Source organism: Perognathus longimembris, chromosome 9 (assembly GCF_023159225.1).
Source record: "Perognathus longimembris pacificus isolate PPM17 chromosome 9, ASM2315922v1, whole genome shotgun sequence".
Classification (NCBI taxonomy): domain Eukaryota; kingdom Metazoa; phylum Chordata; class Mammalia; order Rodentia; family Heteromyidae; genus Perognathus; species Perognathus longimembris.
Window position 1 is genome coordinate 55,401,544 of NC_063169.1, and position 15,755 is coordinate 55,417,298.

Sequence of the window (15,755 nt, forward strand, 5' to 3'; positions counted from 1 at the left end):
GGCTTCTTTTTGCTCAGGCTAGCTTTCTACCTCTTGAGCCACGGCGCTACTTCCAGCCTTTTCTGTTTATGTGGTGCTGAGGAATTGAACACAGGGCTTCATGCATTCAAGGCAAGCAGTCTACCGCTAAGCCATATTCCCATCACAGTTGTACATTTTTTTAAAGCGTATTTCTAAGCACATGAGTTGATAAGGGAATTGAGAAGCCAAGTATAGATGTAAAAATGGCCTCCTTAGTTTTTCCAGAGTTCTTTTCTGGAAGCATCTGAAGGGAGAGATTGACCTCATCATTCTCCATCTTTTGTTATTTCAGTAGTTTTTTTTTTTTCTCACACATCTTCAGAAATGGTGAGAAAAAGGGAAAGAAAAGGGCCAAGATAGTAGGATTCCTGTGAAATTCCACACAGTGTGACCGATATGAGAAGTGATGTCCTTCAACTTCTGCTAAAATTTGTTTATAACATCTTGACTTTAATATATTGTCTTTGTAGCAATAAAATGGAAGCATAGCCTCTGTGTCAAATTTGACTAATATTAAAAATAGCTTATGTGGTTGAACATGGAAGAAGTGCCAGCATCTCCTTCCTCCTTTTCATTCTGTGTGTTTTAAGCCGGTGGTGGTGGTGGTGTGTGTGTGTGTGGTGTGTGTTTGTGTGGGAAAGTGTCCAATTCTTAAGTCTCAGTTCTATAGAGGTGGAAAGCAGCTGGTGTGAATGTCTGTCTGCAGGGTATATGCACACTAACTTTGATCAATATGGCATGACAGCAATGTGTTTATTGAAAAAAATAATTATCTCAATCATTTTTATACTCCAGCCTTTAAGTTCTTCATTTTCACCACTTTAACAAAACAAACAAAAGAGGAGAAAAGAAAAGGCCAAACTAGTGTTAACAAAAGATTTTGAGATTTTCTTCAACCATCTCTAGTAAAGGTGAATTAGTATTGAAATTAAGCTGACTCTGAATGGGCCACATTAACACTTTATGTCCCTCAGTAACTCAACTGTCCTTCTTCTAAAACTTCCATTTTATTAGCTGTCATCATTTCTTTCAGTTTCCAGAATTTCTTGACTTCACTCCCTAATGCATCCCATTCTCAGTGGCCACCAAGTTCCACTTTTGGCTGGGCGCCAGTAGCTCATGCCAGTAATCTTAACTACTCGGAGATCTGAGGATCCCTGTTCAAAGCCAACCAGAGCAGGACACTCTTATCTGCAATTAACCAGCAAAAAGCCAGAAATGGAGCTGTGGCTCATCTGGTAATGCTACAGCCTTGAGCTTAGGGACAGTGTCCAGGAGTGAATTCAAGCCCCAGGACTGGCACACATCACACAAGAAAGCATCTTATGTTCATTTATTCTTTTTTTTTTTTGGCCAGTCCTGGGCCTTGGACTCAGGGCCTGAGCACCATCCCTGCCAACTGAACCACAGCGCCCCTTCTGGCCGTTTTCCATATATGTGGTGCTGGGGAATTGAACCGAGAGCTTCATGTGTAAGAGGCAAGCACTCTTGCCACTAGGCCATATTCCCAGCCCTTCATTTATTCTTGTATTTGTTATGAATATAATAAATGTCTACTATATATTACCATGTACTGGGCTAGGTGCAGAGGATACAATGATGAATAAGGCAGGTATAGTTTCTACCATCATGATAGGGAGCCAGACAAGATACAACTGAATAGGCCATTCTGGTGAGAAAGGCATAAAACCTTCAAGAAGACAAATCTAGCTTTGGGTTGCCAGAGAAGATTTTGTAGAGCCAGGTGCTCCTGGCTCACACCTGCAATCAAACCTAGCTACTCAGGTGACTGAAGTCTGAGGATCTCAGTTCAAAGCCAACCTGCTCAGAAATGTCCCTGTGAGACTCTTATCTCTAATTAACCACAAGAAAACCAGAAGTGAGCTTTGAGCTGAAGAGCTCAGGGACAGCAGCCAGGCCCAGAGTTTGCGCCCCATGACCGACCAAACAAATTTAAAAAATTTTCATAGTTCAATAGTTTGAGACTGACTATAAGCATGCCTTTATGCAAGACTGTAGAGGTAAAAAGAAACATACCACATGGGGTAGGATTAGACATGACAATATAGGTACAAAATATCTGTCTAGTGTAACTCTCAATAGAACCTTCTAAAGAACAACTTTCCCCTTATGTGTACTGTATTAAGGGGATTAAAAGGTTCATAAGTTTCCTAGGAAAAAGCCCAATCAACAATTGCTCTGGAATATCCAGTGTTCTGCCTGCTGCCTGGGGCTCTGTCCTCCAGAACACCAGCATGGGTGATTGTGAAGATGGACTTCTTCCACCATTGGTCTGCAGGTCTCTAAAGGCTTCATAACACAGCCACGGAACCTTGACTGAACAGCTGGGTTAATTAAAGGTTACACTAAAGGGAGAGGACACTAATACGATCAGCGGAGATAGTCATCTACACATGTATTTTAGCCAGTTGTTTCCAGAAGTGCCTGAGGCAGATAAAAAGCTATGTATGGAAGTTTCACTTGAGTATTGGAGATAGATCAGAAAATAGGCAGCATGTATATATACTGTCAGTGTAATTAGACGCAGAGGAAGGGGAAAATGGTGAGATTTCTGACAACTTTCCTGGAAGGTGTCTCCATAGGATCACTCTGAAGAAAGTGATGTATTTTTGCTGAGACTTGAGGGATGGGAAAGCGCTGGTGTGGGAAAGAAAGGCAAAACAGAATTACAGCAAGAGACCAGTGTGGACGGTGTAGAGTGGTACTTGTTTGTAATTCTAGCTACTGGGAGACCAACTTGGGCAAAAAGTTACCAGCAGACATCTCAGTCACTAGCTGGGTGGTGGTGTGTGCCTGTATCTCATGGCTGGCTGGTGCTGGCAAAAACGTGGGACCCTGTTGGAAAAATAACCCCAAACCAAAAGCCCTGGAGGCTTGGCTCAAGTGGTACAGTGTCTGCAGGCAAGACTCAGAGTTAAATCTCCAATACTTCCAAAAATCCAAACCAAACCACCACTGCCACCAATACCAACTAAACAAAAGCCACAGGCCAAAGCAAACAGGGGCTAGGTGGCTCAAAGTGCAGAGTTTAGCCAGAAGCTCTGAGTTCAGATCCCACCAATGTAAAAACAAAAACACAGAGGCCGTTTGAAACGTTTCCCAGGGGTCCCCTGCCATCACATCTTCACAGGTGCCACCTGTCTCCCCCCCCGTCCTTCTCTTCCTCTTCCTCCTTGTCCTTGTCCTTCCTACCTAAGGGGCTGGTTTGAAGGCCACATTTGGCCCAGTGGGCCCTTGTCACCGAACTGTGACACTGTGGCGTCCCACGCGGAAACCCTGCTGGTCACCACCACTGTCCAGGAACCCAATGCTGTCTCTTTAGTTACTGCATGGCGGGGCCACTGAATGGATTATGAGTCCAGAGTCCTTTGTCTTCTTTTCCTGTCTAGTCACCTGCTGTGTGTTTCCAGAACATACCGTTCTAATCCTCCATTACACCGAGGTCAGGAGGCCACCCGGCAGTTTCAGGGTCCTCACACTGTCGGTTGGGAATCTCCGAATCATCCGCCCGCAGACCCCGGAGCTCCTGAGACCAAGCGGGACAGGCTCCCGGGTGACGTCACTCCGAGTCAGGGGCCTCGCGCGCGGGGGCGTGACGTCACCGGGGCGGACCGGTCCGCCTGACGTCAGGCGGAGGGCGTGGCCAGGCCGAATCCCCGGTGTCGTCACGGGAGGGGGCGGGGCTAGAGCGTGTCAGCGCTGCCGAATCAAAACAAGCCCGAGACCCGCCTTTTCCCCCTCGGCAGCCGAGCGCCCCGCTCGCGCCCCGAGCCCGCGGCGCCCGCGCGGCTGCGAGCTTCGGGTGGCCGCGCGCCGGCTCCAGGACGCCGGGGAGGGCGCGGCGGCCAGCATGGCGCGTCGCGGCGCGGGCCGCGCGGCTAGACGGGGCTCCTGAGGAACGGGCGGCGGCAGCCCCGGAGCCGACGAGGCGCGGGGCGGGCGGCGACCGGGCGGAGGGGCGCCGCCTTCCCTGACGCCGGGCACCTGGTCGCGGGCGCGCGGGCGACATGCCCAACCCCAAAAACAGCAAAGGCGGCCGCAAAAACAAGCGCGCCAACAGCAGCGGAGACGAGCAGGAAAATGGAGCCGGGGCCCTGGCGGCGGCGGGCGCGGCGGGCTCGGCGGCCGGCGGGGGGGCCCTGGCGGCGGCGGCCGGCGGTGGGGCGGCGGCACCGGGCGCTCCGGGCACCGGGGGTACGGCGGGCACCGGCGGAGCGGGGACGGGCGGCGCGAACGCCGGAGCCGCCGCGGGGGCTGCAGCCGCGGGAGACGCCAAGAACGGTAAGCCGGCGGGGGGGGGGCGCGGGTGCGGCGGAGCGAACGACAACTTCCTCCCCGACGGGGACGGCGCGGGCGGCGCGTGGACAATGCGAGTCAGGAAGTGCCCACCCTGCCCGGTCCGCCGCGGCCCCCTGGGCGCTGCCCACGCCGGGCGGCGGGGACCGGGTCTGCGGGGCCCTGCACGGCGTCCGCGCTCGGGGTCGGTCGGTGCTCCAGACTCGGAGGGGTGCCCGGGCTGTCCGGTGCGGCTGCCGCGCTCCCCTTGGCCCTGCCCACGGAGCTGCGCGGCGCAGGCACACCCGCGAGGGTGTCCGGGGCTGGTGGGAGGGAGGGAAGGAAGGGAAGAAAGAAGGAGGGAGAGAGGGAGGGAGGGAGGGAAGGAAGAGAGGGGAAGGAAGGGCTGTCCAAGTTGGGGAGAACGATCCAATTGAAAACTTAAACCACCAATTCATTATTTTCTGTCCCCCTCCCCCGCCCCGTGAAGAGGAGCCCCGATTCCCCGCTTCCCCGCTTTCTGGGCTCGCTGCGGGCTGGCCACAGGTGAAGAGGCCCAGGTCGATGGTCCCCGAGGGCGCGCGTGGGTTGGGAGGGGTGCTTTTTAATTCTCGGGCTCGCTTGAGGAAGGAAGAGAATCTGAAGTTGACTTCCGTTCCCGGCCCGGAGTTTGAAAAAAAAAAAAAGTCATCTTCTGTATAATTGTGCTTCGCATTTTTAGAAAGAAGCCTAATAGCCGTATGCAGGGCCCGAATGTTCCTTTTGGAGAGAGATGTGGGGAACATAGCCCAGACGAGGCTGGGTTTCCTGTGCTTACTACTGAAACATGGTTTGACAGGGCGCCGAGCACTCACTTGGACAGTTCTCTGAGGCCCTGGGGGCCAGGCAGTTTTTCAGGGGAGAGGATGTAGGTGGATTTTAATGGAGGCAGATGAGGCGAGTTGTGTCTGGCTTTTCAGCACACAGCTTTGAGCTTTAGAAACCATCCTCGATGTAGATCAGTCACTTTTTTAAACAGGGCACCTGCTCTTCCAAGAACCCCACAATACTTCCACTGTAGGAGATTGGATGTCACCTAGTGGGAATGCAAATACAGGCCCCATTGGCTGTGTCTGCAGTTTTGAAGTAGGATTTTTCTTTCGGGAGCCAACTTACTGTATTTGTGAGATGTTTGCTAATACTTCTGGCCACCTTGTATTCACTTTCTTTTGCATTCTTAGCTCTAACCCTCACTTAGATATTGATATGGCAAGAGAGTAGATACTGTGACTTTGTATAAGATAGACTTCTGGCCCAGCCATTTAGAGACTTGACAATTGGGAAAGGCAGTGGTCCTGAGCCTCAATTTACTATATGTAAAAGAAGAAAAAAATATGACACTGACCCCCTCAGATATTTATGGAGAGACTTCCTTCCCCTGTCATGTCTCAGATTTTGTTTTTCTGGCTTCACTGTTATAGTACATAAATTCATATGAATTACCTAGACCATATTCTCCTTCACTCTCTCCCTTGGCTGTCTTTCCTCTCCCCATCAGAGCCTATTTTACTTTCCTGTCTTTTTTTTTTTTTTTTTGCTAGGCGCTGGTAGCTCATGGCTGTAATCCTAGCTACTCAGGAGGCTGAGATCTGAGGATCACGGTTTTGCCTTGGCTGGAAAGTCTGAGATACTCTTATCTCCAGTAACCACCAGAAAGCCGGAATTGGCGCACTGTGGCTCAAAGTGGTGGAATGCTGCTAGCCTTGAGCTAATGAGTTCAGGGACAGCGCCCAGGCCCTGAGGTCAAGCTCCATGACTGACATAAAACAAAACAAAACATTTTTTAGTGTATATTCATTGTGCAGAGATTTCACCGTGGTATTTTACACAAGCATATTTTATTCTTCAGTCTGATTGATCTCCTCTACTGCTCTTTCCTTGCTAATTATCTTAAAGGCTATGGGTAATGAGTTTAGTAAAGTTCTTCTCAAATAATACATGATCAGTGAATAGTAGCTATTATTTATTCATTCAGAAATGTTGGTTATAGCATGACAAGTCCTGAATATTGGGGGACAGAGTGGTAGTCTGGTCTAGGTGTCCTATTCTCATGGAGTCAGCATTCATATCCTATTCTGGTGACTGTTCTGGCTTCCCAGGCTTTTTGCCTTATTAAAAGCTTTACGTTAGCCCCCTCCCCTCTCTTTCTCCCCCCTTCTCTCCCCTGTCTTCTGTCTTGTCTTTCTCAAATTAGCTGATTTCTTTCTTTCTCTTTCTTTTTCCCTTCTTTCTTATTTTTTTTTTTTGTGGCTCCAGAAACACTGATATACTTTAAAGTAGTTTGAGAAAGATTTTATTTTTAAGGCAAGTAGTACCTCCTAGCTGGAAGAATTAAACTTCTGATGCTAGTCCTATTAATCCTTTTTGAACTAATAAACTCAGTAGATTTATCAATATTGTACATACTTTTAAAAGCTGTGTATTTCTTTTTTTTTTTTTTTGGCCAGTCCTGGGCCTTGGACTCAGGGCCTGAGCACTGTCCCTGGCTTCTTCCCGCTCAAGGCTAGCACTCTGCCACTTGAGCCACAGCGCCGCTTCTGGCCGTTTTCTGTATATGTGGTGCTGGGGAATCGAACCTAGGGCCTCGTGTATCCGAGGCAGGCGCTCTTGCCACTAGGCTATATCCCCAGCCCAAAAGCTGTGTATTTCTGATTAGAAGCTTACTTGTAACCTTTTTTTCCTCTTCCCCTTCCCTTCTTTCCTTTGTCTTTTGTTTCTCTCCTCTCCTCTCACTCCTCTACCCTCTTTTTCTTGTTACTTTGAAATAAGTGACTCAGGCTGGTTTGAAACCCATATGTAGTCTAAATTGACATCGAATCTCATGAAATCCTCCTGCCTCCGCCTCCCAAGTGCTGAGATTACAGGCCATTGCTGCTATTCCCAGCCAGCGCTTATTTTATTAAATAAATGGGGAAAAAGAAGAAATGGGCTCAAACATTGCCATAATCCAGGTCTTAGAAGATTCAAACTTAGAGCAGGGAGGTGAGTTTCATGATACCCAATTCTTGTTTCTAACATGGTGTGATGTCTCAGTGAGTGATTTGATCTTAATTTCAAGAACCTGTCAGTGTATTCTGCAGTTGATAGAACGTGAAGGCTGAAGTCTGCTATGTACAAAATGAATAAGGAGATTGCAAATGTTTAAAAATATGGTGTGTGGGTGTGGAGGCCAGGGCACTAGTGACTTTTTAATGGAAGGACCAATAGATACATAAACTCACAACGAAGGCCTGATTATTTTTGATTTTTGAATATTAATTAGCTTTTCTAAGTATATTTTGGTTTTAATTTTTTTATTATCTTTAAGTAATTGTACAAGAATTACCATTCCACAAAGCAGTTTATGAATACAATGCGTTTTGATCGATGTCACCCCTTTCGGCATTCTTTCCCATCCATCCCAAATATATCCCTTCCCTCAATTTTTTTAATTTTGTAGGAAGTGCATGGAGCATTATGTTTTTTTTGTTTTGTTTTTTTTTTTGGCCAGTCCTGGGCCTTGGACTCAGGGCCTGAGCACTGTCCCTGGCTTCTTCCCGCTCAAGGCTAGCACTCTGCCACTTGAGCCACAGCGCCGCTTCTGGCCGTTTTCTGTATATGTGGTGCTGGGGAATCGAACCTAGGGCCTCGTGTATCCGAGGCAGGCACTCTTGCCACTAGGCTATATCCCCAGCCCCTGCATGGAGCATTATGATTGCATTTCCCCCCTTTATTTGTCTACCCACCTCTCGATCCCACCCTCTACCTTTAAAAAAAAGCATTTTATTTTATTGTAAAGGTGATGTACAAAGGGGTGATGTACAATTACATAAGTAAGGTGATGAGTACATTTCTTGTTGAACACTGTTACACCCTTCCTTGTTTTTCTCCCACTGCCCCCTCCTCCCGCACTCCCCCCTCCAAGTTATAAACTTCACTTCCAACATAGTGTCTTGTGAGTATTACTGTTGCATTGGTTCACCCTTTTTCCATTGTCTCACCATTTTGTTATTCCCCTTCCCTTCCCCAAATCAGATAAACACACATACAAGACACAGGGTACGAAAATCAAAAACAGTGACAACAGGGGATAAACCAAAGGGGGTAGGGGGACACAAAAAGAAGTAACTTTACACAATACACTAAAAAAACAAACAAACCCAAAGAACCTTTTTGTTTCCATATCTTGGGGTTCATTTCGATTACTATCAGTTTATATGGTCATATGTACATAGCTATTGAGCTATTGTGATCCTCTGCTAGGACTCTCCTAGACATATGCTAGTTATTACAAATGACCTTCTACCTTTTGAGTACCTGTTTTCTGGTGTTTGTTTTGTTGGATTGTGAATATTTTTATTTTTTAAAACTTAATTCTGACACCAGATATTGTGGTTTTGAATATCTACAAATCAAGAACTATTCTAAGAAACTGGTAAACTTTCATTGTTCCTCCCTGCTTTTTCCCCCCCTTTTAAAGATAGTCATGCCCAGGCTGGTTTGTTCTCACTGATTACATTTGTTTTTATCTTTATAGTTAAGAATTCAGAGTGATTTTATGTCCTATTACTGTTGAGCACCAGGGCACAAATAGTATTTACTCTTAGCTGTTCATTTGGAGTAGCAATAAAAAAAGATTGCTCGGTAAGAAAGTTTGAGGAAGCTGTTCTGGGGCTGTAGTTGAAGAGTTCAACTGCTGGCTGTTGTAAAGTTCAATAATGCTAAATGTAAAGCTATTGAACCTCTGATAAGTTTATTACATACATTTTTTTGTATGAGTGCTCATCCTGGGTACTGTCCCTGAGCTTTTTTCCTCAAGGCTAGTGCTCTACCACTTGAGCCACAGCCCCACTTTTGGCTTTTTTGGTGGTTAATTGGAGATAACAATCTTGTGGACTTTCCTGCCAGGGATGGCTTTGAATGTCTGTCCTCATATCTCAGCCTTCTGAGGAGCTTTGTTCCTCACCTTTCTTTTGCTCAAGGCTAGTGCTCTACCACTTGTACCACAGCGCCACTTCTAGCTTTTATTTCTGGTAGTTTATTGGAGATAAGAGTCTCAGGGACGTTCCTTCCTGGACTGGCTTCAAACCATAATCCCTAAAACTCAGCCTCCTGAGTAGTTAGGATTACAGGCACAAGCGACTGGCACCTGGCTAGATACCAACTTTTAGATGTTATTTTTGCATGGATTCAAGGAACTATGGGAAGAATCATCAACTTACATAGTAAACATGCTGTAGCATTTTGATTGTAGGTGGACAAGACTTTCCAGTCACTATTTTTAGGATGTAGTAAGGAAATAGATTACAGCTATGTAGTATTATTTTGAAAAAATTCTGATTCCATTAGGATTCTACTTTTTTGCTTTAGACCTAAAGATATATTGAACCTTGGTTATGGTTTAGCTAATTTTTCAGTGAGCCTGGATATTAAGTACAGTGGCTGAACATGGTTTACTGTGCCACTCAGTCCTGAGTGCCTACAGAACCCTGAGCTGGTTCAGCCTTAAATCGTCTTAACCACTTTTGGTAGCAGGTGGAATTAATGGTTGTTCTTGTATTTAGTAGGCTTAGATTCATACTGGCTTCTCAATTTTTTTTCTCCAAATGATCTTGGACAAGTGATTTACCTTCTCTGACTCTCAGTTTCTATGTATGTAAAAGAAATTATAGTACCTACCCACATATGAAGATGCCTATATCTAATATATATATAATAAACATAGAGTGTATTAGAGTAGTGTTAGACTTGCAACACGAGCTTAATGTTAGCTATTTGGCTTAGATCCTGGAAATAATCTTCGAAACAGAATTACTTGCAGGAGGTTTACTATGGAGTACTCCTGATATAGAAGGGAAAGAAAGCAGTACTAGATACAGGGGAGAGTTGAACTATGTTATAGATATACTGGAGGAAAATTCTGGACCTGGTGGCCTTTCAGACATGTATCTTGAGACACTAGGCTGGTCCTTTAACCGCCCCCCCCCTTGCTGATCATTTGGGTATGGGCTGCCCTCTGGGAGAGAGTATTACCTTGGATTGGAGGTGGTATCTTTTGTTGAAGAGCCTTTGTGAAAGTGATTCTTTTAGGTTCTTTGTTTAGATTGCCAGTACCACTCACATAAAAGGCAGTATGGAACAAATATGTCTTTTAATAGTTAAATAGATTTTGTGGGCCAGACTAGGAGTCAACCATCATGTAACATCATTTGGATGGAAAGATGTGTTCTAAATGCCTTTCATCTGTTTACAAGTAGATCTTTGTGGAGTGCTACCTCTTGTAAACAGAATTCGTATTTTGTTTCATTCTCAGGCTGCCAAATATACTTTAAAAATAGACTGTCATTTTAGATATTTAATTCTTACCATGTTTATCAATTACCTACATTAGAAGGAAAATGAGTAGTGTTTGCTTGCTGATTATTTCAGATCATGAAATGTCTTTAAAGTACCTGGGATAGTGTTTTGATGTTAAAAGACATTTTCTCACCTGTCTAGAAGTCAGTTTTACCGGGTCCTTCCAAATATTGCTACTTTTGTACATTTGTCTTTTTTGAGACAGAATGTCATTGTTTAGTCTAGACTGGATTCAAGCTTTTAATCCACTTACCTCTGCTTCCTGAGTGATGAGATTACAGGCATATGCAATCATACTTGCAGGACATTGCCTTTAGAAATGTACTTTTGCAATAGGATTGGTAGAAAATATTATCCGTCAAAGATTCTTCCTGTATAGTTGTGTATTATAAGTGAAGAGCTAATCACTGCTCTGATAATGTACTTTTTGCATAGTCTTTATTCTTTACCTTGGTTCTAGAAAAAAACAAAAACAACTTCCAGTTGGTCAGCACCTGTAATTCCAAGAATACATGTCATTTTTTTGAGAACTGAAAACAGGAACATGGTGACCTGTATATCTGTAATCTCAGCACTTCAGAGGCCAAGGCAGAAAGACTGAGAGTTCAAGTATAGTGTGGATTACATAGTGAGGCCCTATCTCAAGGTCAAAAACAAACACTAGGAGATAAAACTCCCTTGATGCTTGGTCTTCAATCAAGTTTACTTTAGGCTTTTAACTATGTAAAATTAATTTAAAGACCTTGAAGGAAACAGAATTAATGGAGACTTTAAGGGCGGGGGGGACACAAAACCCCCACATGCCTTGATTTGTAATCACCAACTCTTTGGCATTCTTTTTTTTTTTTTTTTGGCCAGTCCTGGGCCTTGGACTCAGGGCCTGAGCACCATCCCTGGCCTCTTCCCGCTCAAGGCTAGCACTCTGCCACTTGAGCCACAGCGCCGCTTCTGGCCGTTTTCTGTGTATGTGGTGCTGGGGAATCGAACCTAGGGCCTCGTGTATCCGAGGCAGGCACTCTTGCCACTAGGCTATATTCCCAGCCCCTCTTTGGCATTCTTAACAATTTTTTTTTTTTACAAGGTGACAAAAAGACAGTTTTATTGGGGAAGTAAAAAGTGAACAAAAAGTGAACCGACCGGCCTTGGTCGCAGCCCGGACTCGGGAGCCGAAACTGCCGACCACGTGTGGAGCCCAGACTCGGGAGCTGGGCTTGTACACACCTGGGCGGCCCAGACTCGGGAGCTGGGACCGCCCCGTGTGGCCCTTAACAATTTTTTATAATTATAAATGGTTGAGGATTTGGGGATATAATTCAGTGGTAGAATGCTTCTCTTGTGTGCATGAGGTATTGGGTTCATTCTGAAGAACTGTAGGTTTTTATTTTCATCAGTAATAAAATGAGCATTGTGGAAAATCTTTAAAAACAGAAGATCATAAGTTCCCATTTTAGTATATATTCTTGTGGCCTTTAATTTTTTTCACATAGGCTTAAAAGTACATACACCAAAAGAAGATCACATGTTTATTTTTATTTTTTGGTTCCAATCTTGGGGCCTGAGCTCTGTCCCTGAACTTTTGTTCAAGGCTTGTGCTGTAGCCCTTGAGCCACAGCTCCACTTCTGGCTTTTCTGTTAGTTTATTGGAGATAAAAGTCTTACAGACTTTCCTGCCCAGCTGACTTCAGACTGTGATCTTCAGATCGCAGCCTTCTGAGTAGCTAGGATTACAGGCATGAGCCACCAGTACCTGGCTAGATTATATTACACATTTTAGAATCTGATTTTTACACTTAATATTTTATGAACATTTTAGTTCAGTAGTTAAGTATATAGGCACATCACATTTTTCTAGGTGTGGTATGGGCATTAGGATTTGAACTTGGTCTTAAGCGCTATCACTCAAACCATGTTCCCAGCCCTTTTTACTTTAATAATTTTTAGATAGGATCTGAAGCTTTTATTAGGCCTCAGACCTCAATCCTCCAACTTCTTCCTCATAAATAGCTGGGATTACAGGCATGTATCATTGTGTTTGACTTATCAGTCATCATCATTTTTTTTTTTTATTAATTGGACATAAATTTTTTTTACAAGGTGTTGTGCAAAGAGGGTGCAGTTACATAGTAGGGCAGTGTGTACATTTCTTATGATATCTTACAACCTGTTTTTCTATCCCTTGTCTAGGTCAGGTTGACATATATGCAATATACAATGTATCAAGAACATATACAGTATTCACAGACTTGGTCTCTACTGTCTCTCCGTCTCCCTTTGTTAACAGTCATATATCAGGGAGATCATGCCCCTTTGTTTTCTGTGTTCTAGGCTTGTCTCACTCAACATTATTTGTTCGAGTTCCGACCATTTCCCTGCAAATAACAATATTTCACCATTCCTAATCGCTATGTAGTATTCCATTGTGTATAAGTACCATATTTTTTGGATCCATTCGTCTGTGGAGGGGCATCTGGGTTGTTTCCATATTTTAGCTATTGTGAATTGTGCCGCGATAAACATGGTAGTACAAATGCCTTTTTGATATCTTGGATTTTGCTGTTTAGGATAGATGCCTAGGAGTGGTATGGCTGGGTCATAGGGTAGGTCTATATTGAGCTTTTTGAGAAACCTCCATACTGTTCTCCAAAGTGGTTGTACTAATTTGCACTCCCACCAACAATGGAGAAGGGTTCCTCTTTCCCCACAGCCCCTCCAGCATTTGTTGTTTCCTGAGTTCAGAGTATAGGCCATTCTAACTGGGGTGAGGTGGTATCTCAGGGTTGTTTTTATTTGCATTTCCTTTACTAGCAGGGATGTTGAGCATTTCCTCATATGTTTCTTTGCCATTTTTATATCTTCTCTTGTGAAGTCTCTCTTTAGCTCTTTTGCCCATTTCCTAATAGGTTTATTGGGCTTGGAGGGGCTTAGTTTTTTGAGTTCTCTGTAGATGACCGATATCAGGCCTTTGTCTGTTGCTGTGCTGGTAAATATCCTTTCCCATATGGTTGGCTGTCTTTCTATTTTGGTGGCTATGTCCTTAGCTGTGCAGAAACTTTTTAATTTGTAGTAGTCCCATTTGTCGAGTCTTTCTCCTATTTGTTGTGCCCCTGGGACTCTATTCAGGAAGTTCCTTCCTGTGCCTATAAGTTCTAGTGTCTTTCCTACTCTCTCCTTCAGTAGTTTCAAGGATTCAGGTCTGATGTTGAGGTCCTTGATCCATTTTGAGTTGATCTTGGTGCATGGTGATAGGCTTGGGTCTACTTTGAGTTTTCTGCATATGGCTGCCCAGTTCTCCCAGCACCAGTAGTTGAAGAGGCTATGTTTATTCCATTGTATATCTTTAGCTCATTTGTCGAATATCAGTTGGCTGTAAGAGTGCGGTTTTATTTCTGGGTCTTCAGTTCTAATCCATTGGTCTTCCGATCTGTTTTTATACCAATACCATGCTGTTTTTGTTATGATGGCCTTGTAGTAGATCTTGAAGTCAGGTATTGTGATACCTCCTGCATTGCTTTTTTTGCCTAGAATTGCTTTGGCTATTCTAGGTTTTTTGCTGTTCCATATGAATTTATGGATTGGTTTCTCTATTTCAGTGAAGAATGTGGCTGGGATTTTGATAGGTATTGCATTGAATTTGTATAACAATTTGGGCAATATGGCCATTTTCACTATATTGATTCTGCCTACCCATGAGCATGGGAGGTCTTTCCATCTCCTTGTGTCTTCTTTGATTTCCCTTATTAGATTTTTGTAGTTTTCATTGAATAGGTCCGTCACGTCCTTGGTTAAGTTGATCCCTAGGTACTTTATTCTTTTTTTGGCTACTGTAAATGGAATTGTTTCCATAATTTCCTTTTCTGTTTGTCTATTGCTGGTGTACAGAAAAGCTGCTGACTTTTGTGGGTTGATTTTGTATCCTGCTACTTTGCCAAATTGGTTTATTAGGTGTAGGAGTTTGGGTACTGAGGTTTTTGGGTCCTTCAGATACAAGATCATGTCGTCTGCGAATAGGGATAACTTGATTTCTTCCTTGCCGATGTGGATCCCTTTGATGTCCTCCTCTTGCCTTATTGCTATGGCTAGGGATTCCAGCACTATGTTGAACAGAAGTGGGGAGAGTGGGCATCCTTGTCTTGTTCCTGATTTTAGGGGGAATGTCATCATCATTTTTAATAATTGCTTACATGTGTCAATATAAACCTGCACCTTGAATAATACGATGCATAGATATGATCCGGTTCACACATCTTAGAAAATTTATCCAGTTACTTCTCATCTTAGTCCATTCTCACTGCTATAACAAAATACCACAGATGGATAATTTATAAATAATCAAAATTTATTTCTTACAGTTCTGGAACAGTCCCAGATCCCTGTGTGGACAAGTTTAGAGTTGTGTTAGGGCCTATTCATGAATGGTATTTTCTCATAGTATCCTCACAGAAGAGGTGGAAAGGGTGAACTTGCTCTCTCAAGTGCTTTTATAAGGGCATTAATTAATCCCATTCATGATGGCATCCACATAGCTTAATCACCTCACAGACATTGGCCACACCTAATATTCTTACGTTGAGAACTAAGTTTCAGCATGAGTTTTGGAGAGGATACAAACTTTCAAACCATAGTTTTTCCTTAGGACATAATCATATTGGTATGTCAAAAGATATGCATATTTTATGACTTTTCATACATGTAGTAAGATTGCACCAAAGAAAAGTTGTGCAAAACATTCTTCAAACTGACACTGAGAAATATAACTGTGGTGAAAGGTCTCTTAATATTAATTATGTAGACAAAGACTCTGACATCTTATAAGTTTTTTTTATCTAAGCAACGTTTTGATTATAAATAATCTGCTTTCCTTCATCTTTTCATTTTGATCATAGAAGAATTAGCAAAAACAAAATTAAAAGCAAAGTTTTAAAATGATTTTATCTCCTCTATGTAGAAATAGACAAGTAAATTAGTACCTGTACTACATAAGAGCAAACTGCAAAATAAAGAGCAGGAGTAAGTGGTGGGAGTATTTGAAGATGGAAAAGGGAATAAGCATGTGAAGCTAATGA

The 15,755-nt window shown here is 43.8% G+C and overlaps 1 protein-coding gene across 2 annotated transcripts in view; it reads left to right on the forward strand.

The window, feature by feature from the left end:
- The first annotated feature begins 3,867 nt into the window (after positions 1-3,867).
- Positions 3,868-15,755, forward strand: part of Heca (hdc homolog, cell cycle regulator) — a 45,944-nt gene continuing 34,056 nt past the window's right edge. Inside the window, exon 1 of one of the 2 annotated variants that reach the window (XM_048354192.1) lies at positions 3,868-4,323. In XM_048354192.1, coding sequence (XP_048210149.1) covers positions 4,050-4,323 — 274 coding nt within the window. In that variant the 5' untranslated portion in view covers positions 3,868-4,049. The remainder of the gene's footprint in view (positions 4,324-15,755) is intronic. The other variant, XR_007212131.1, reaches the window with a different exon arrangement.